At 35.9% G+C, this 22,863-nt stretch overlaps 1 protein-coding gene across 1 annotated transcript; it reads right to left on the reverse strand.

Annotated features, from left to right (window-relative positions):
* Positions 1-11,325: 11,325 nt before the first annotated feature.
* On the reverse strand, positions 11,326-22,762 carry ANKRD49 (ankyrin repeat domain 49). The gene is made up of 3 exons (XM_070425843.1): positions 22,714-22,762; positions 19,334-19,688; positions 11,326-18,152 (listed from the first exon to the last, which is right to left on the reverse strand). The coding sequence occupies exons 2-3, from the start codon at positions 19,589-19,591 to the stop codon at positions 17,691-17,693; spliced, it is 720 nt and encodes a 239-aa protein (XP_070281944.1). The 5' UTR covers positions 19,592-19,688; positions 22,714-22,762; the 3' UTR covers positions 11,326-17,690.
* Between the last annotated feature and the right edge of the window lie 101 nt (positions 22,763-22,863).

Here is a 22,863-nt window from a genome sequence, read left to right on the forward strand (position 1 = left end):
GTGGCTGCACCAGTCTACATTCCCACCAGCAGTGCACAAGTGTTCCTTTTTCTCCACATCCTCTCCAGCACTTGTTGTTTGTTGATTTGTTGATGATAGCCATTCTGACAGGTGTGAGATGGTACCTCATTGTTGTTTTGATTTGCATCTCTCGGATGATTAGTGACTTTGAGCATGTTTTCATATGTCTCTTGGCTTTCTGTATGTCCTCTTTTGAAAGGTGTCTATTTAGATCCTTTGCCCATTTTTTGATTGGATTGTTTATCTTCTTTTTCTTAAGTTGTAAGAGTTCCCTATAAATTTTGGAGATTAGGCCCTTATCAGATATGACGTTGGCAAATATGTTTTCCCACGCAGTGGGTTTTCTTGTTGTTTTGTTGATGGTTTCTTTTGTTGTGCAGAAGCTTTTTATTTTGATGTAGTCCCATTTGTTCATTTTCTCTTTAGTTTCAATTGCCCTAGGAGCTGTATCAGTGAAGAAATTGCTTCGGCATATGTCTGAGATTTTGTTGCCCTTGGATTCTTCTAGAATTTTTATGGTTTCCTGTCGTACATTTAAGTCCTTTATCCATTTTGAGTTTATTTTTGTGTATGGTGTAAGTTGGTGGTCTAGTTTCATTTTCTTGCATATATCTGTCCAATTTTCCCAGCACCATTTATTGAAGAGACTATCTTGGCTCCATTGTATGTTCTTGCCTCAAATTCAGAAAAATTTGATTTGATAGCAAATGGGAAAACCGAGTCTTATCGCTTTTGTTTGGTTTGTGTGTGTGTGTGTGTGTGTGTGTGTTGGTTTTTTTTTTGGCTATATAAAAGAGGGAATTATGCTGTTAATTTTATGAAAGCTAAATGTGCATTATTTTACCGAGTTAAATAGTTCTACAAGGCTGGTAACCAAATACAGGGGACCCCATCTGCCTCCATTTCACCCCAGAGGCAGCCACTTTCACTTCTTTTGGCTGATAACTTACTATTTACAACCATATAACCAAATGCTCCTTTTGCTGCTTTTTATATTTCAATGTTAGGTATATGTTGGTTTTCTACCACGGAAGACAAGAAGTTAGCAATCATTCATGCTCACCATCTATTCATATACTTATTACCTCCTTCACCTCCTAATACAGATAAGCTGAAATTTTGGCTGGAGCATTTTACATGATCATGACTACGTAAACTCCAGTGACAGCCACGCCAAGTCATATGCTTTTCCTTTCTGGAGTTAATAATTACCTTGTTTTTTAATTTGCTTGATTTTTAATGTCCATATCACTAATTAATTCCCACACTCTTCGTCCTTGTGTAAATCTTTTTTTTTTTTATATATTTTATTGATTTTTTACAGAGAGGAAGGGAGAGAGATAGAGAGTTAGAAACATTGATGAGAGAGAAACATCGATCAGCTGCCTCCTGCACACTCCCCACTGGGGATGTGCCCGCAACCCAGGTACATGCCCTTGACTGGAATCGAACCTGGGACCTTTCAGTCCACAGGCCGACGCTCTAGCCACTGAGCCAAACCGGTTTCGGCTAAATCTTTTTTTAAAGAAGAATTTATTGATTTTTAGAAAGAGAGGAATGGAGCAGGAGAGAGAGAGAAACATTGATGTGAGAACATAACATCCATCACTGTCTCCTGCACTGGGGATCGATGTAACCCAGGCATGTGCCCGAACCAGAAATTGAGTCGGCAATCTTTCCATGCACGGGAGGATACCCAACCAACTATGCCACGCCTGCCAGGGCTGTAAATATTTTAATAAGTTCAAACAGATGAGGAATTCTATCCATTTCATCTTTTCTAGAAAGTCTCTTCAGAGTCTGAACTGGTTGGTTGCTCTGTATACCTGTGGTTGCACAGCTGCTGTCTAAGGATTTCCCTTCACCATCATACCTCGCCTGCACTGGATCCCTTACTTGTGCATCCCATCTCTTTCTCTTTCTTGGTTGATTCACTTATTTGGAAGAGCATATCTCCAGTTGCCCTTTGATAACTGGTCTATGGGAGATAAAATGTCCAAGTCCTTACAGGATTACAAGTGTCTTTATTTTACTTTCTATTAAAGTAGAGGTCTAGCTGGATAAAGAACTCTAAATTGAAAATAATTTTTCCTCAGAATTTTAAAGTCATTGCACCATGGTCTTCTGGAATCCACTGTTGCCATAGAATTCTGCGGCCATTCTATTCTTCATCTCTTGTATAGAACCTGTTTTTTTCTTTCTAGAAACTTGGAGAATCTTCTCTTTGTCTTCATTGGTTTGAAACTTCATGATGATACACCTTGATATGGGTCAAATTTTCAACCATTTTACTGGCATTCAGTAGATCATTTCAACTTAGAAACTCATGTCCTTCACTTTAGAGACTTAAAAAAATCATTTCATTGCAGTGTCTGTTTTCTCTGGAACCCTGTTATTTGAATGTTAGATCTCCTGATTTGTCCTCTAATTTTCTGACCTATTTTATATCTGTATTTTTGCACTATATTCTGGGAGATTTCCTCATTATTTTCTAAACATTCGATTTCTCATTTCTGCTATCATGTTTTTAATTTCTCAGAGCTGATTCTTTTAAAAAAATATATTTCTATTGATTTCTGAGAGGGAGAAGGGAGAGAGAGATAGAAACATCAATGATGAGAGAATCATTGATTGGCTGCCTTCAGCATGCCCCCTACTGGGGATCGAGCCTGCAACCTGGGCACATGCCCTTGACTGGAATCAAACCTGAGTCTCTTCAGTCCACAGGCTGACGCTCTATCCACTGAGCCAAACCAGCTAGGGCTCTGATTATTCTTTTCTATATAACACATTGGCTTTCTTTATATCTCTGAGGATATTAATAATATACTTAATTTCTAACCTTTCCCCCTGTATAATTGCTGCCTCCTCCAAGTTATCCATTCCTGTTTGTTTTGGTTTCTTAGTAGCTTTCCTCTCTCTTCAGGTGACCCTTTACCGTCTTGCCCTACCTAGTAGTGCAGAATATGAACCTGTACATACAGGTGGAGATTATTGACTGGAAGTTTCACTGATGGTTGATCTGTCTGGGCTGGTTAGTTGGGGAACCCCTGACATCTATTTTAAGATCGATCTCTCAAACCCCTTTAGTCTCTCTCCTGGAGAGTATCTTCATTCTGGTGCCAGCACCCTGGGAAGCGAGTGGTAGAAGAGAACCAAAGACTGAGTATGAAATAACCCTGTTTCAATGTGGTGGTCCTGCCCCCAATTGTGCTTTATACCTTCCAGTTGGGAGGGCCCGTTTGACTTCCTCCACAGCATTACCTCCAGTCATCATCTGGGGTGGAGTCATCCATCTAGTTGCTCAGAATGAGGGACCTGGAGGTCTAACTGCTTTATTATTATTGTGAGATATACACACACACACACACACACACACACACACACACACTATTTTAACCATTTTAAGTGTAAACTCAATGGCATTAAGTACACTCACAATGTTGTATAGCCATTATCACTATTTCCAGAACTTTTTCATTGTCCCAAACAGAAACTCTGTACCCATTAAATCCAAATTCTCAATTTCTTCCTCTCCCAACCCCTGGTAACCTCTATTCTGCTTTCTGTCTCTATAAATTTGACTACTTTAGATACCTCTTACAAGTGGACTCACACAGTATTTTTCCTTTTGTATTTATCTTGTTACACTTAGCATATTTTTTAAAATATATTTTTTATTGATTTCAGAGAGGAAGGAGAGGAAGAGAGAGATGGACACATCAGTGATGAGAGGGAATCATTGATTGGCTGCCTCCTGCATGCCCCTCCACTGGGGACCGAGCCCGCAACCTGGGCATGTACCCTTGACCGGAATCAAATCTGGGACCCTTGAGTCCACAGACCAGTGCTCCATCCACTAAGCCAAACCGGCTAGGGCATAGCATATGTTTTTAAAGTTAACCCATGCTTAGCATGTGTCAAAATTGCATTCTTTTTAAGGATGAATAATATTCCATTGTATGTACTATATACCACATTTTGTCTATCTGTTCATCTGTTGGTGGACATTTGGATTAAAAATTTCCACCGTTTGCTAATTTCTAATAACGCCACAATGAACATAAGTGTACAAATTGCTTGTTTGAGCCCCTACTTTCAATTCTTTTGAGTATGTACCTAGAAATTGAATTGCTGGATGATATGGTACTTCTATGTTTAACTTTTTGAAGAATCATCAAACTTCTTGAAGTCGCTGTACAATTTTACATTCCCACCAGCATTGCACAAGGATTCCAATTTCTTTAACTCCTTGCCAACATTTGTTGTCTCCTCTTACTCTCTCTTTCTCTCCTTTCATAATGCCTAGCTATCCTAATTAGGGTGAAGTGGTATCTCTTTGTTGTTTTTATTTGCATTCCATTAATTCCTAGTGATGTTGAGCATCTTTTCATGTGCTTATAGGCTAGTTGTACATTTTCCTTGGAGAAATGTCTATTCAAGTATTTTACCCATTTTGAATTGTGTTCTTTGTTGTTGAGTTGTAGGAGTTCTTTATGTATTTTGGATATTAATCTCTTATGATAAGTATGGTTTTAAATATTTTCTCCCATTCCATTGGTTGTCTTTTCACATTGTTGATAGAGTCCTTAAAACGTTTTAATTTTGCTGTAGTCCCTACTTATATATTTTTTCATTTGATACCTATGCTTTTAGTGTCATATCTAAGAAATTATTGATAAATTCAATATCATGAACATGTTTTCTCTATGCTCTTTTCTAAGAGTTTTATAGTTTTGACTCTTACACAAGGTAGGGCAAAATTAGATTTACAGTTGTGTGTATGGAAAATAATACAATAATTAAAAAATAATCCAAGAATAAACTGTTTCACATACTCACCACTGTAAACCTACTTTTGCCCACCCTGTATTTAGGTCTTTGACCATTTTGAGTTAACTTTTGTATTAACATTATAGTGTGATGTAGGAGTCCAACTTCATTCTTTTGCATGTGGATATCCAGTCTTCCCAGCACCATTTATTGAAAAGGCTATTTATTTTCTCCATGGAATTGTTTTGACACCCTTGTCAAAAGTCAATGGTCCATAAACGGGAAGTTTATTTCTGGGCTCTCAATTCTATTCCATTGATCTATATGTCTATCCTTAATGCCAATACCAGAATGTCACAGTTAACGTAGTTTTCTAGTACACTTAAAATAAAAAACTGTGAAGCCTCCAACTTTGGTGCTCAGTAACAACATTTAGTGCTTCTTTCATTGCTTTCATCATGTTTGTAGTTCTCAGAACAAAGGTTTTGCATTTCTTTTGTTAAATTTATTCCAAAGTTTTAAAATTCTTTTCAATGGTATTGTAAATAAAATTGTTTTCTTAATTTAATTTTCAGTTTGCTCACTGATAATGTTTAGAAAGGCAATTTATTTTTGTACATTGATCGTGTATCCTGAAGCATTGCTGATGCATTAGTTCTAGTTTTTTCAATGGGTTCCTTATGATTTTCTATATATAAGATCATATTATCTGTAAATAGATGTGCTTTTACTTCTTTTCCAATCTGGATGCCTTTTATTTCTTGCCTAATTGCACTGGCTAGAATTTCCAGTACAATGTTTAACAGAAGTGGTGAGAGTTGACATCTTTGTCTTGTTCTTGATCTCAGAGGAAAAACATTCGCCACTAAGTTAGGATGTTAGTTTTGAGTTTTATAGATGCCCTTAATTGGGTTAAGGAAGTTCCCTTCTATTCCTAGTCTGTTGAGAGTTTTTATCATGAAGATTACCTTCTTTGTGTATTATTTTAGTGGTTGCTTTAGTGTTTGTAGCATACATCTTTAACTTTTCACAAACTACCTTCAAGAGATATTATACCACTTCAGGAATAGTTTTAGGAACTTCCATTTCTCTCCTCCCGGCCATTATATAATTATTGGCATACATTTTACTTTTAGATATGTTATAAACTCTGTAAAAATGATTATTTTTGTTTAAACAATTATCTTTTTAAATACTTATTTTATAAATCTGTTTTATAACATTTACTTGTAAAATTAATTTGTGAGACCATTTAGGGTATTCTGAGAATCACAAACATTTAAAGCTTTCTTTTTTATATGACTAATAGTTAAGTGTTAAATATATTTACATTGCTGTGTAACAGCTCTCTAGAACTTTTTCATCTTGCAAAATAGAAACTTTATACCCACTGACAACTAACTCCCAATTTCCCCTTTCTCCTAGCCTCCAGCAACAATCCATTCTACTTTCTGTTTCTATGAGTTTGAATACTTTAGATCTCATATGAGCAGTCATGTGATCTTATTGTGAACTGGCTTACCTCATTTAGCACAATGTCCTCAAGAATCATCCCTTTCTTAGCATGTGACAGGATTTTCTTCTTTTTAAAGGCTTAATAATATTTCATTTTATGTATATACTACATTTTCTTTATTCATTCATCTGTTGATGGGCATTTGGGTTGCTTCCACCTCTTGGCTATTCTGCATAAGGCTTTAATGAATGTGGGTGAGCAAATATCTCTATTTTGGATATTGACCCCTTATCAGATATTTGATTTGCAATTATTTTGTCCCATTCTGTATGTTCCCCTTCTACTTGAATCTCCTCCAGATTTCTATTAGTTATCTTCTGTATATTGATTTTTCTTTCCTAGTAAAAAATATACAAAATCCTTGCCATGCTAAATATCCCAAGCCTGTATTATTTTACTTCTTTTCCTTTGTGGCCTATTTTCTTAACAAGATCTTTTATATTTGGTCTCCAGTTGCTCACACCTAATCCACCTTTTCACTTCCCAGAGTCTGTTTCCAGTCTCACCATGTTATTAAATTTAGTCTTTTGAAGGTCACCGAGCACCTATTAATCCCCAAATCAAGCTATGCTTTCTCATATCTCTTGGCCTCTCTAACAGCATTTGACAATGATTTATACCCCATTTTTCTTGAAAGCATCCTCTTGGCTTTCAAAACTGCCTTTTCCTGACGTTCCAGTTATCTTTCTAGTGGTAATGTCTCCCTAGCTGTCATCATTATTTTTAGAATTTGAACCTCATCAGTGTAGACATTCCTTCAAATTCCCTTTTTGCTCTTTTTTCTCCTTTTACTAATTCACTCAATTTCAACACTTTTATTATCACCTGAAGGTGCTATGCCTTTTAAATATCTCCAGATTCAGTCTTTATCCTGACTCCAATCCTACATTTCTGCCTGCTGGTTGAACATCACAGTCATAGAACTTTGGAGCTGTAAGAAGCCTAGAGATCACCTCATTCAATGTATTTCAAACTGCTCCACAGTACCCAAGGGATTTCCTGCACACAGAGCAGGTGTGTCTGTATCTCAAGCAGCTCCGCTTTTTTCTGCATTGTTTGTTCATTTAATATGTATTCCTTGAATGACTCCTTAATGGCTTATAGAAATTTAAAAGATAATAATGTTATAAATAATTTGATGCTAGTAAATCTGACAATTTTGATGAAGTGGACAATTCACTTAAAAAACACAACTTTTAAAAATGGACACAAGAAGAAATATCACTTTAATAGAAGTAAATATAGAAATATAACTATTAAGGATATTGAATTCAAAATTAAAACCTATTCCACAAAGGAAACATAAAGCCTCACTATTGAATTCTTCCAAACATTTACACATATTGTAACACCAATGCTATTCAAACTATTCCAAGAGTTAAAAAAAATGTTAACTCTTCTCAACTCATCTTTAGGTCAAAATCGGAAAGAACACTACAAAAAAGTAAAAGTATAGGTCAATCTCCCTCATGAAAACTGACTCAAATATTAAATAAAATATTAGCAAATATAACCCAGCATGTTAAAAGAGGATAACACATTATAATAAAGGTGTGATTGTTCTAAAAATGCATAGTTTGTTAAACATTTGAAAATCAAGCAATGTAATTTACTACATTAAAATTTTTTAAAGGAAGAAATGAAGCTGTCTTTACTATCAGTCAACATGGTTGTGCACATAGAAAATTCACATAGTTAACAAAGAAAAATAAAATTTATAAATAAACAGAAAATAGAATATAAAAAACAACATATTTATAACAGTATCAAAAAGCCACCAAATACATAAGAATAAATCTAAGAAAAAAAAAAGAACTGCACCCAAATGCTCTAAAATATTATCAAGAAAATTTAATGAATACCCAAGTAAATGGAGAAATATATTATTTTCAAGAATTGAAACATATTATGTTAATTGTTCTCAAATTGATCTATAACTCCAATCTAAATCTCAGCAGAGTTATTTTAAAAATAGAATTTGACAAGGGAATTCTAAAACTGAAAGTACAAGTAAATGCAAAGGGCCAAGAATGGCAAAAACAGCCTTGAAGAATAAAAACAAAGTTGAAATATTTACACTATCAGATACCAAGACTTACTGTCAACAAGCTATAGTATTAAAACTTAGGTATGGAACAAAATAGAAACAGACCAAACCATGCTTGATCACCAGATATATAATAAAGTTGTCACGGGGCGGGGGGGGGGGGGGGGGGGGAGGGGGGAAGGGGAGTGGTGGAAAGAGGGGATGGCCTTTTTCATAGGTGATATTGGATAAGCTGGCTATTATTATTGGAAAAAATAAATCTTGACTCCTAGCACACATCAAACATAAATATAAACTCAAAATGAATTATTTCACTAAAGGTAAAATGCTAAAGCTTGAAGATAATATTTATATGTTCATGATCTTGGGGTAGGCAAGCATTACTTAAGTAGAAAACAGAAAGCTCTAACCATAATGAAAATTGACAATTAAAATTAGGATATTCTCTTCATTAAAATCAGCATTAAGAGAATAAAAAGGCAAGCCACAGACTGGAAGAACATTTCTGCAATCCCGGTATCCAACAAATGACTAGTATCCAGGTTATATAAAGAATTCATTATAAAAATCAATAAGAAAAAGGCACACAATCCAATAAGAAAATGGAGAAAGATGAACAAGCACTTCACAAAAGAGGAGATGCAGATGGCCAATCAGCATCTAAAAACTTGCTCCACATAAGGAAATTGAAAATTAAATGTACAATGAGATATTACTACATGACTATTAGAATGGCCATTATAAAAACCACCCACACAAGGTGGCAGTAAGAAGGATTGGGAGGATATGGACAATTGGAACTCTCATTCATTGCTGCTAAGAGTATAAATTGGTACAACCACTTTGGAGAACTGTTTTGACAGATTTACTAAAACTGATTATAAATACATCCTTTGGACTAACAGTCCTAACACTAGGTATATACAGAGGTGTATAGTGTGCACACCAAAACCATATTCTAGAATGTTCCTACCAGCACTATTCATAAAAGCCCCACACTGGCCCTAGCCGGTTTGGCTCAGTGGATAAAGCATTGGCCTGCAGACCAAAGGGTTCCAGGTTCCATTCTGGTCAAGGGCTTGTACCTTGGCTCCTCCCAGCCTGGGCCCTGGTCAGGGCGCTTGCAGGAAGCAACCAATTGATGTGTTTCTCTCACATCTATGTTTCTGTCTTTCCCTCTTTTTTCCACTCTCTCTAAATCCCTCTTTTTTCCACTCTCTCTAAAAGATCAACAGACAAATATCTTCAGGTGAGAATTAACAACAATAAAAAGCCCCAAACTGAAAAGAATTCAAAGGCCCTTCAAAAATCAACAAAATGGCCCTGACTGGTTTGGCTCAGTGGATAGAGCGTTGGCCTACGGACTGAAGGGTCCTAGGTTCCATTCCAGTCAAGGGCATGTACCTTGGTTGCGGGCACATCCCCAGTAGGAGGTGTGCAGAAGGCAGCTGATCGATGTTTCTAACTCTCTATCCCTCTCCCTTCCTCTCTGTAAAAAATCAATAAAATATACTTTTAAAAAAAGAAGAAAGAGCAGTCCTTTCTTTCCTATTTAAAAAAAAAATCAACAAAATGTACTTATAAAATATTGTATGTTCATATAACAGAATACAACAAAAAAACCCTCTACTACATGCAAAAATATGGATGAATCTCAATAGATGTAAATGTTGACTGAAAAAAACAAACACAAAAGTATATATAACAAATGATTCTACTTATGTAGGCAAAATGAATTGATGGTGACAGAAATTGCCTTTGAAGGAGCACTGAGAGGGAACACAAAGTAGAATTTGGGGTGCTGGTTTTGTTCTGTCTCTAGATTGGGTTGAAGTTACATGTGTGTGTGTTTATTTTGTAGAATTCATCGAGATTTTTGAACTACTGTTTTCTATACCTCTATGAAATTATACAAATATTAAGCATATTTGTTAAAAAATTAGTCTGAAAGTTTTACTTTAAAAAAAGTGTTTGCTTTGATCAAATAAAAAGGAATTATGCAATTATTTTTTTCTTTTTGTATCCAATATCAAAAAGCTTAGAGATAAGTTAACTGTTAATTGCAGTAACTATATTAATTTAAATGGTTTATTTCCTTCTTTCTCCTTCTAAATGGCTTTTGATTTTCTATTTCTAATTATTATATGTGTTTCAATTATACACCATCTTTAAATTTTTTTAGGAACAAATTATTGATAAAAATAAGTATAAAATGTACTGTTTTATCTAGAAAATGTGGTTACAATTTTCTTTACTTTTTTATTAAAAAAAATGAACAGCAAAAACATCAGAATGGCTTATCCTATTTTCATTTTAACTAAATGTAAAACACTAATATGACCAGTAGATGGAGGCAAAACCAAAGACTAAAATTTTCTTGTAATAAGTTACAAATTGTATCGGTTCTATATACTTATTAGTTATTGGTACATTAGTAAAAACTAGGTGGATTAATTTTTACATTTTGTGGTTAATTTTATAAATTTTGAACACATCTCCAGAAGTCACTTCAGTCTTTTCTTCTGCTTAATAACAGGGCAACTGAATAACAATGGATTTTTAATGCTATTGTTTTTCCTCCAGAAAAGTAGATGCTAGAATCACTTTGGTATCCTAGATTCTAACATTCCTGATCTAAATTATTTTAAAGTCAACAAAATCCTTCTTATAATAAGTAAGCCATCTTTTCAAATTTGTTGAGTGTTGCCAAATGGACTATTTAAATTAGTTTGTTTCCTACTCTACCATTTAATGGATAAACTGTTCCTTCCAATTACAATGGGCTTTTTGCTTGGGATTTAAAAATTCCAGTAAATTAATGAAATCTTTTTTTTTTCTATTTTATAATTCACAGGACTCTGCAGCCCCTGAGAAATATATACTCCTAAAATCTGATGGAGAGATCCTCATAAGTCCCTACTTGCTGTGGAAAAGAACAAAAGGATGAAATTAGTCATCGCTGGATAGCTACTTTTAAAAATCAATTTTATTGAAGAATAACTTAATGTACAAAAACTTAATTCCATTTAAGTATAGAATTTAATGACTTGGGCTGTTGTATACACCTGCAAAACTACCACTACAATGAAGATACAGCAGATTTCCACCACTTACAAAACATTTTCCTGCCCTTCTCCAGTCCAACTTCCGTCCCTGTCACCAGGCAACCACAGCTCTGGGGTCTATAAATGAATTAATTTTTCCCCAAGTAGATATCCAGGTGTTCCAGCATTATTTCTTTAAGGGGATTTCTCACTGAAATCCTTAGATGCTTTGTCAAACATTAACTGATCATTCATATCTGGATCTATTTCTAGACTCTATCCTGTTGATCTATATGTCTATTCACATTGTCTTAAAACTGCTGCTTCACAATTAGTTTTGAAACCAGGTTCTATAAATTCCCCAATTTTATTATTCTTTTTAAAAATTGCTCTGGCACTTACGATTTAATGAAACTTTTGTGTATTTATATTTTATGCCATAAAATGCAATTTGCTTCTAATAATGGTAATTTTTACGTCTTAAACACTACCATAAACTACATAAAAATAATATTAAAGAAAATGGAATCTTTGTTATGATTATTTGATAGACTAACCAGTGATACATGGATATTAACATTCAAGAACCCCACTGATGAACGTGAGCTTACTGGAAACTTACTTCATGAACACGGGCAATTTACTTAGCCTCCATAAGCTCAATTTCCCCATTTCTATCATGTCATCTACCTCATGGGGTTATTGTGAGGCTCCTGAGATAACATGTGAGCACCTATAGCACACACAGTAAGCACTCAATTGTTAGCTGTTAATATAATCACAGTGAGTCAGTATGTCACATCTTGGATATATAAGAACTTTCATAAATAAGATCAGAGGAGAGTATTTCATTCATGCATTATATAAATGATGATTGGGGAAGGCTGTTAAACAAATGTGGAATATTTTTTACATTATGATTTTGATATATTTCATCTTGGAATTAATTTTTAAAGTGAAAGTAATTGCCAAAATTAATTACACATTATTTTTATATTTAAATAACAAACTAAAAGAATTTTACATCAGTGATGGCATTAAGAGAGTACTGTCTAACTCACCAGTGGTTTTATACCTGGAACCTGCTAGCTCTCTCCCCATCTCATTCTCCTCTGACAAAGGCTGTTGGCTTTGTTTATTCTTTTCCTTCTAAAAGTAAAAAGCCTGTGTTATCAACTTAGTAGCATTTTATTCAACAATGCAATAAAAATTTACATTTGTAGTGGTGTAACCTATTAAAAATCAGAATTTGATTATCATCTCCATTAATACCCAGAAGTTAGAATTTCTCTAAAAATAAACTAAGGGGTAAATCTCCTAGAGGCCAAATCTAGGAGCAGAGAGTGAGTTTTTCTTACAAATGACACTCAATATTGAAGCGTTTTCTTTTTCTAATTGTATGTTTTAGCCAATTTTGAAATGTTTAAATGACCTCATTAATAAAATACTAAAAACTTAATATAGAATCAATGATTAGAGTTTGAGTGTACACTGATGGATATTTGGTCTCTAAAGAAAACATGCTTTAAATAAAATTTAATTGCACGCTAATAAAACAACTTTGAGGCTAGCCAAATAATGAAATCTCCTGCCTTAGAGATTTTTGATGACAGAGCAGGGAACATTTGGCAATGTCTGGAGACATGTTTGGTTGTCTTAAGTGGGGAGGAGGAGTGGGAGGTGCTACTGGCATCTAGTAAGTAGAGGCCAAGAAGGCTGCTAAAGATTCTGCAATGCCCAGGATGCCCCCACAACATAGAACTATTTAGCTCCAATGTCAACAGTGTGAGAAACCCTGACATACGATTACCTTTCTCGATGAATTCCAAAACCACCTCATTTTCTAAATGTGCAGACTAAAATAAAAGGAATGGAAGGACCCTAAGATGTTTCTTCCTTTTGGATTCTTCTTATAAGCTTTTGCCTATCTTCAAATAAGAAATATGCAAGAGCACATGTAAGCAAATATGAGCTCCAGTGTTTTTTTTTTCTTTCTCTGGAATGTGCTCTGAAGGATCTGTTTCTTATATCAGTTCTTAGTATGATTCTCACAGCACAACTGCATCTTGGTCTAGAGTCGACCCTTCAATCGGGATATGCTGTCTATGTGAGTTATTAAATTGGAGTGTGAAAAAACCTGAGAGGCATCTGATTTTTTAAATAATGGCAGGCTCACTTTCTAGTTTTTTTGATTGCTAAAAATTGCTTCTGTTTAAGGCAGTTATATCTGAAAAGGGAACTCTAATGACTGTTCAGGACACAGTGCTCTTAAGAACTCGCATTAATCCAGTGATGTTTTCCTAATTTTCAAGTACTTACATCTAGTAGAGATGGAATGCTGAACCTATTATAACACAAAGAGAAGGAAGAAAACAAATTAGGTAGCAACTTGCTCTTAGATTTTTATAAGCTATAATACGTTTCATTAAGCAGATTTTTCTGGCCTACATGTCCTGCTACTCTGAGCTCCTCTGGAGGGCATGGTCATGTCTATGTCATTAAATTCCTAGCAAGAACCATTACATTTACCTGAGTTTCGATTGGATAATTAAAGCGATCAATGACAAATGAACGCTTTTGCATTTTTATTCCATTTGCTTAGTGTTAACAAGACCCACCTTAAAAGGGGGAAAAAATTAGGTATGAATTTAAAGAGCAACTCATCTGCTAGGCATTGAGAATCTGCATATAGAATGAGCAATAAGCCATTCTCTGTTTCCAGACTCTGGATCCATTCTGGAAATACATTTTCTCTCAGAATCTCATATCTTTAAGTCCTTGTAATTATTTGCTGAACTTCTTTTGCCTTATTTTGCTTACTTCCTGAGTTCTCCCTTCTGTTGGATACTGTTGACCCCTAGCAGGGACCTTGGAAGATGAGGTAGGCATTTCTTCTAGGTGTGGAGGAAGTTTGGATTCTATGCTGCACATTTTACTGGAAAGTCGTGAGAGGAACCACAGGAATATAAAGGTAGAGCTTTGGGATATTTAAGGATGCAAATACCTAAAGCAGGAAGGGCATTTCTGATTCAAATGCTGGATAAGAGAACCACTCAATACCTTTTTTTTTTTTTTTTTTTTTGCAAACCTACCATGTAATAGGTATCTCATCCATATTATAGCTCATATATTCCTTACAAAACTGTAACAAGATAGATATTATCTCCATTTCACATATGAGAAAACCGAGTTTATTTGCCCAAAGTCACACACAGGTAGCAATCGTATTTGAACCCAGATTTGTCTGGCTCAGAGTTTAATGCGCCTCCTAGCTATTCTCCTATGCCTCCAGGGAATGTTTCAGGTGTCTGGACCTACCCTGTTCATTAGAGTAGCCATTAGTTAAATGGGGCTAGTCTGAACTGAGATGTGCCACAAAACATATACCGTTTTGAAGACTTTTATTACCCAAAAAAGTAAAATCTCTCCATAATTTTAAAATATGTATCTCAAGTTGAAATGAATATTTTGGATTTGTTAGATTAAATATGTATTATTAAAATTATTTAATAAATTAGTCTTTGTTTTAATGCAGCTACTAGAAAGATTACACAGGTGGCTTGCATTATGTTTCTGATTTAAATTATTTAGTTCTGATTTAGATTATTTCCACTTAGGTTCCCAAAAGTAAAATTTTAGGGTTTCAAAGGGATATTTTCAGAAATTTAAATCATTAATAGTTACTCAATACTTCTTAATTTACAGTTTTCTAAATGTAATAAACAGAAATCTTAAATTCCTTAGGCAGAAAGCACTTGATATTACACAAGTTGAATGGTCATCTGGTCATCCTACAGAGGGGCTAGCTAGAGCATTCCACAATAAACTTATTATAGTAAAGGCATAATCATGACTGTGATCATGCTTTGTACCTCCAACTTCCACCAATTCCTAGAGCCATTTTAGGCAGGGTGAAGGTGGTATATGTGTTGATCGGGAATCAAGAACTGACACAGAGGTTTCATTTTGATACGGGACCAAATCAGAGTACATGCTACTTCTCTGGGTTTCTTTCGATCATGATGTCCTAGCATGGTGGTGGATATGGTGATAAATGCCAACAAATAGAAATAAATGGATGCTTTCACATCCATTTAGACTCAAAATAAAGACTCAAAATCCCATCACTGTAGTAGGTTGTAGGCCAGTAAACTCTCCAGAGAATTGTATTTAAGATAAAAAATAACAAAAACATTTCATTTCACTGTGTGCCTATGAATTATGATGTGTCCCTTAAACAATCACAAAAAAGGCATAAAAGTTAATCACAATCAAGGCCTTAGTTATGAAAAGCATATATATATATATATTTTTAGGTACAAGATAAGAGAAAATTTTGTTTGCAAATTGAGTTATTTAGCCTTCTTAAACTAGTAAGTACAGGTAAGTAATATAGTAAAAAGCATGATTAGTGAATGACTTCTGTAGACAGAAGAGTCTAGTAAATATTAAGAAAAGTATAAAGGAAGCAAATGATATAAACTCTGCCCTAAGGGATAGAAGGGATTACCATGCACTAGTTTAGTGTTGAGGCCTGAAAACCAGGGAGTAGTTACATGTCAACTCACCTCCTGATCAGAAAAAAGGTGGCTTCTTTGGCCCTACACTTAAGTGGAAAGCTTATATAAAATCATGGATGCAACTCATTCCCAATTAAGAAAGGAGCCATGGGCTCTTTGCCTTCCAGATAACCAGGCAGCCTCATTTAGCAGTCTACTGGGATAGGAGGGGTCCTGTTATACTGTCTATTAGCTGTATCTGTCATTTGGGTCAGATTAAATACAAAGCAACTCTCACTATCTGCCAAAACCCTTGTATCATAGATACTGATACTCTGAAACCCAGACATCTCCTTGCCAGGAATCACAAAACAACTGAAGTTCTCCTAACTCTTGAGACCTATTTGTCACAATGATTCAGTCCATATATTACCTTGAACTTTTCAGAGATCATGCGATTTTATTCTAATCTAAAAATTGCCACACACATTTGATTAAACAACATTACTTAGTCTAGGTCGGGTTACAAGTGCTGATTCAAAATAGACAGACATTGAAAAAATATAATTGAAATAAGGGATCACTAATTTAGTGCCTTTGTCTAGTGTTAGTTCTGGTGTTGAGAAGATATGAGAAAAGCCTTCAGGAATAGTCACAGAAGGGCTTGGTAGTCAATGGGAAACTGCTGCTGGAGAGACTGAGAGAGCAGATACTTAATAAGTGTATGCTAGATGAACAAATATGCTATGGATTCAAGGATGCTATATACAGTTAAAAGAATTCATGCCTTTTTGTTGTTGTTCAAAACTTTTATTTTTTGAATATTTATATTTATGCTTTTGTCACTATCCACACTGAAGCTTTTTAAAAAAGCCTGAGCCACTGTGCAGTTCTAGCCCCAGTATAATCATTATCCCCTCACTCTTAGAATTCCTTCTCATTTGTCACTTGGCCTTTGTGTGGTTTGTATAAAAAGAGGACCCTGGAAAATCAATACTTCCTGTGAACTTGAGAGGCTATAAGAGCAGTGCCCAAATCCGCAGGATTAGGCAGGTAAAACCAGCAGGGTAGCAGATACATTATGATCTCTTGGACCAAGGTTTAGTTGTAGGCATGTCTAAAAGTCATGCTAACTCACCAGTAGAATAAGGATTACGTAGGTGGACCAGGGTGAGGTAGGACTGTCCTCAGGACTGGGTGAATTGTGGTAGGAGAGGCAGTATATAACATTCATGGATTAAACATCCAACTAACTACTTTCCTAAAAGTCTAGGTTCTAAAACACAAAGATCTAGGCTCTAGACTTTATTAACTTACGAAGATTCAAGTCACTACGTTAGCTCTTATGGTTTAAAATGAAAGCAAATGGCTATGATAGCTGAACTGCACCAGTATATTTAAGACTTTTAAATTGAATTCTGAGTTGCTTTACCTTATAAAAATACATGTCATTATACTAAATGCTCAACAAAAATTCAGGATGGGGGTATTTAAAAATACATTTTCCTTGGATCAGCACCAAAAATATCAGTAGTTTTCTGTACAACCCATGGCAAATTTTTAAGTATAGGTAAGTTAAAATTTTTCTGATTAAAAACCAGAGAAATAATTAAAGATATATCCAAACAACTTTCAAATACATTTTGACATCAAGGTCAGGCAATTCACTTGGAAGGATATAACGAGTACCACTGAATTTTTGTAGTAAGACTTTTGATGTCAACTTTGTCTTATGGGGATTTTTGACATTTCACAGAAAGGAGGCACTGGTACTAAAGTGATTAGAACCATTAAGACTGAGGTGAAGAATTTGTGCAGCCTTCCACAATTTCAAAGAGGTAGTGATAGCTACTTGTCCTCCTGGCAATGTCAAGTGCCGTTTCTTCCAAGGTGTTTTTCAGACCTGGTTTGATGTAGCGGTTCATCAGGAGGAGTTCTAGGGTATCTTTGCTGTCTCTGTTCCCAGCAGCAAGGTGTAAGGGGGTCAGGAGGCCTTTTGTTTGGGCATTGACATCTGCATCATGCTGGAGGAGGAAAGAAGCTACTCTGGTATTATTCCACTTACAAGCACTGTGCAGGGGTGTCCAGCCATCCACAGTCACCGCATGAACATCTGCTCCTTGTGCGATTAGCTCACGGACCACCTCTAAGTGTCCACTGTAGGCTGCTCGATGAAGAGGGGTATAGTCATCTTCATCTCTAGTGTTCACAAGAGTGGCCTTTTCAGAAAGTAGTCTCCGTACTGTAGACAGCTGAAAAGAAAAAAGAGATATTTCAAAGACCCAACTCAAAACTAAACAGGAAATCGAGAAAATTAAACTGTCTAGTGGTGTTAGATTTAATGAAGTTAAAAAAAAAACTTGTTAGCAGATGACTTTAAAATGAAAACAAGATTTCATTTTTGGAGGGAGAGGGCCAATGATTTAAGAATGAACCAGTTAGTGTTAACCATAAACTGTTGACTCTAAGAATGTGACTCTCTGAATATCAAACCATATATTTACTCCCAGGTCCAACTAAGGCTTATTGCATAAAAGCTTTAGTCCTAGATGAATAATTATATTTAATCTTTTATATGTCACTGTAAAGAAAACATAACAGGTTGATTTTTTTTCTGAGGAGCAGCACACCAATGTACATAATGTATAAAACTTTAAAAAATAAACTTCTTTATCAGAGTGTAATGGTAACAGAGAAATCTAGAGATTAAACAGCTCAATTCCTTCTAACTAAAACAACCTAAGACATGTTTCAAGGAAGTTTGGTCTATGGACCTGTGGTGGAATACAGTGTGCTCTTGGGTTAAAAAGTTATGCAAAAATGCAAGGCATTTTACTTATTAGTTTATTAAGACACATGAGGAGACTTAATAAAATGAGGTGCAAGTGGCTGCATGGGAAGAACAGACTTTTGATGGTAAGTAGGACCATCCTACTTGGATGATCCTGGGCAAATTAATATTCCTGAATCTCAATTTCTTACTCTGTAAAAGGGAATATTACCTATCTTTAGGAATATAAAAGGATTCAATCCAATAATAAGGCATATGGTATAGTTGGTATCCAACAAATATTAGTTCCCATCCTCCTTTTCCTAAAGAATACTTATTTCTAGGATGATCCTGACAATATGATTTAAAAATACAGACGATTGCTTGTGATCTTCATAGTTAATTATCCTTAAATCCCCCCAAATACCTAATTTGACTTTTTGTAGCTGAACATGTACTTTCATGTGCACTGCCTCATTTGATCCTCAAAACCCTGCATAAAAGAGGCAGATATTAAAATGGCCACTTTTACTGATAAGAAAATAGAGGTTCAGAAATAGGATTTTCCCAGAGGCTCAAGGACAGGTCTTCTGGCTCCAAATCGAATACTTTTCCTATTATAGTACGGTTTCTTCCTTAACTGTTTTTTGTTAGTTTGTTTACCCGATTGTTTTCAGCAGCCCAAAGAAGCAATTTGCTTGGATCATTTTCCATTTTTTTTTCTTGGAATTGATACCACTCTTCAGTCTTTTCATCTTGTTCCTCATCTTCATCAGAATTCCCTACCCAGAGACTTTGGGTACCAGTGGGGATAAGGTGTCCATGTGTTTCCAACAACTCAAGTTGGTTAAAGTGTTCAGAAAAGTCCAAGGAATTCTCTGGGTCTGGTTGTCCATCATCATTTACTTGCTCTTTTTCCATTTTTACTACTATTCTACACACAAAGCATTTCAAATACCAGCGTATAAATAATCTTTTTAGAGATGAATTACGTCTGCTTTATTTTATCCATCAAGATCTGAAAACACAAACAAAAAATGATTAGGAAAACAGTAATTGAGGCTTTATGAACATCATATATAAGTCTTATAAACACACACACAAATAAACCTTGTCTAAACTTTTTGGTGTTTATTGATACCCTTTATATTTACTAGATATCAGAGTTGATGGATTTCAGTTATCTATATATTTAATAACCTAATATTTCTTTTTTGTTGTTTGCTTCTACTAAGACAGTGGTTATAACTGTACAGTCATATCTCATTTTATTGTACTTCACTTTATCATGCTTCACATTTTTTTTTTTTTTTTTTTTACAAATTGAAGGTAAGACCCTCCACCAGCAAAAAGATTACCATTTGCTTCAATGCAGTGGTCTGGAACTAAACCCACAATATCTCTGACGTATGGGTATATTTATTTTGAACCTATTGGTTTAGATACTGTTGTATTATGCTAAGAATGATAAATGCTTGAAGCTTCTAAATTGTAACTAATAAAGACAGGCACATTTTAAAAATCCTCAGCCGAGGATATGCTTATTGATGTTAGAGAGAGGGAGGGAGGGAGGAAAGGAAGGAGGGGGAGAGAGAAAGAGAAAGAGAGAGAGAGAGAGAGAAACAGAAACATAGCTGAGAGAGAGAACATTGATTGGTTGCCTTCAGTACTTGGCCCAACCGGGAATCGAACCTGCAACCTAGGTATGTACCGCAACAGGGGATTGAGCCTGCAAACTTTCAGTATACAGGATGATGCTCCAACTGACTCATCGACCAGGGCAAGCCAGACACATTTTAATAAAACAGACACCTAGATGCTATAGAGAGGACACAAAAACTTCTAAACAAAAACTACTTAAAAGAATCAGGGATCCTTAGAGATAGAATAGCCCTCAAAGGACATGTGTCCCAAACTCTTCAGTGCAGACATCTTTATCATGACATCTGTAATAGTTATCCTATTTCTACTTAAATAATTTCAGGCTTGGGAAAACTCATTGCTTGAAAAGTATTCCTATTCACTGATACACCACTATAATTCTTAATTAGCTTATTGTTTTGAAACTGAATTTTGGCTGTCATTCATGCCTTCGTTTAAGAAATATGAATAGAATGCCTGTCTCTGGCTACTGGGATTCAATAATGAACAAGATCCACATTGTAACCTCGAGAAGCTTACTGTCAAGTTGGAGTGACCAAAAGACAGCCGGTTAAAGGCTACGACAGGACCATGTCCAGGTACCATGAGCATTCTGGAGGGCTGCCATTAACCCAGTCCTAAGGGGTTAGAGAAGGTTTCCTAGAGGAAGTGATGCTTATTTTGCTAGGCTGCCATATTGATTTATAAATCAGTATCAGCTTAAAGAGTTACATGGCATATTAAACTTCAACCAAAGAAAATGAGAAGAAAAAGTATTTTAAAAATACCATTTCTACTTATCAAAGTGATCACTATGTAAGGTATAAATGTCTAATCACTTTGTACACCTGAAACTAATATAATATTATGTCAATTGTAACTGAAAAAATAGATTTTAAAAAAAAAATACCATTTTTTAGCCTCCCAACTATATTTGTTTGAATTCTTTTCAAGGCTCTTCTCAGATGTTAAGTCTTTCATTAAGTCATTCTTAATCCTCAAATTAGATCCCTCTCAAATTCTACATTTTTGTGCTATATATTGTCTTATTTCACCACTAATTTTGTTTTTTTGGCTTCTTAAAATAAATAAGTTTAAGTACAGGGACTATATTTAACTTATAATTATGTCCCATTAAATACAGCAAGAAATATTGTAGAATTAAATTTAAATAAAGGCCCTACATTACTTGATTTTGACTGGAATGGATTCTGAGAAGTTGGAGAGTTAGTCATACCACTATGATACTTACTTCTTTCTACCTAATTTTACAAGTTTAAGAGTACGTATACCATCCTAATGCGGTAGACTTTATTAGTAGTGCCAAGAGCATTAAACTCGAGTTTAAGTCTATCACTCATGTCTAGTGCCTTCTCTGGGCCTGTTATTTCATTTTAAAATGTTAAGGATTTTACTAAAGAATTCCCAAGGCCTGTCCAGCTTTCAGTCTATGAGAGACACTCTCAGAACTGCTTTATGTTTTAGTAGTTCTCACTTTTTTCTTTGTTCTCAAACGATGGCCTGAACACAAAAATGAGCATACATCTAAGCATGAAACAATAAACACCAGTACATAACATGAACTAGTTATCATAACAATTTATAGAACAGATCTCGTGGGCCACCTCTCCTTCTTATAACCCCTCTCTTTTTGTAAATTTTGAATTTACCGCTCCGGATACAGGAAACTGCACATAAAATTTTCTTGGTGGATTTAGTCTAAACGGTTAAAGCCAGGTGCACTCCCTGGTTCAGGATTTTTAAAAGTCCATCAGGATTCTTACTTGGTGATATTCCACTAGGAGAAATAGGGTGGGTTGTTTTTTTGCTGTTTTTTTTTTTTTTTTTTTAATAAGGTGTTTCGTAACCTAATGGACACATAAACGACGCGGGGGGGGGGCATAAACCCCATTTTACAGGTGAAGGAGCGGAGGTTCGGAGAGATGAAAATAACTTGCCCTCGATTAAGGAACTTCAATAGAATCGAAAGCCCAGGTTTCCTCAATTAAAAGTTTCACTTCTTTTTTTACCGCACTAGACTCTCCTGCTGTCAGCACAAAGCCATGCGGATGCGCTCCATCCGAGGCTGAGGGCTCAGGGAAGCGGAGAACGGCCTGTGAAACGGAAGGTCTGAAAGTTGCACCTCCGGGGAGTGGGAGTGAGGAGCGTGAGGGGCGGGAGGGGGGGGGGGCCACCAGCCCGGCCCGCCGGCACCGGGGGCCACTTCCCAGGCCCGGCGTCGCCTCCCCGGCCTTGGGAACCACCAGGAGCAGAGTAACGGCTGCAGCCGCACCTAGAACCCGCGACGCGGCCGGCGGGGTCGACAGGTGACCCGCCCAGAAGCGGCCAAGAGGCCTCAGGTGGCTCCAGGCGACCAGGACCAGCCAGGAAGAGTTACCCACCTTACAGAGGGGAGTTCGCCGCCGCAAACCTCGCTTCCGGGGTTCGTCCCCTCGGCTGCTCGGGATTGGCTCCTGTGCGGGGGCGGGGCCTCGCTGCTAGTTTCCCAGCTCCCTCACGGAGCTCGACAGCCAATGAGAGCCGAAGAGGGC

The sequence above is a fragment of the Myotis yumanensis genome, unplaced genomic scaffold, assembly GCF_028538775.1.
Source record: "Myotis yumanensis isolate MYYU_CA2020_CCGP unplaced genomic scaffold, mMyoYum1.0.hap1 SCAF_10, whole genome shotgun sequence".
In the NCBI taxonomy this organism is placed as follows: Eukaryota; Metazoa; Chordata; class Mammalia; order Chiroptera; family Vespertilionidae; genus Myotis; species Myotis yumanensis.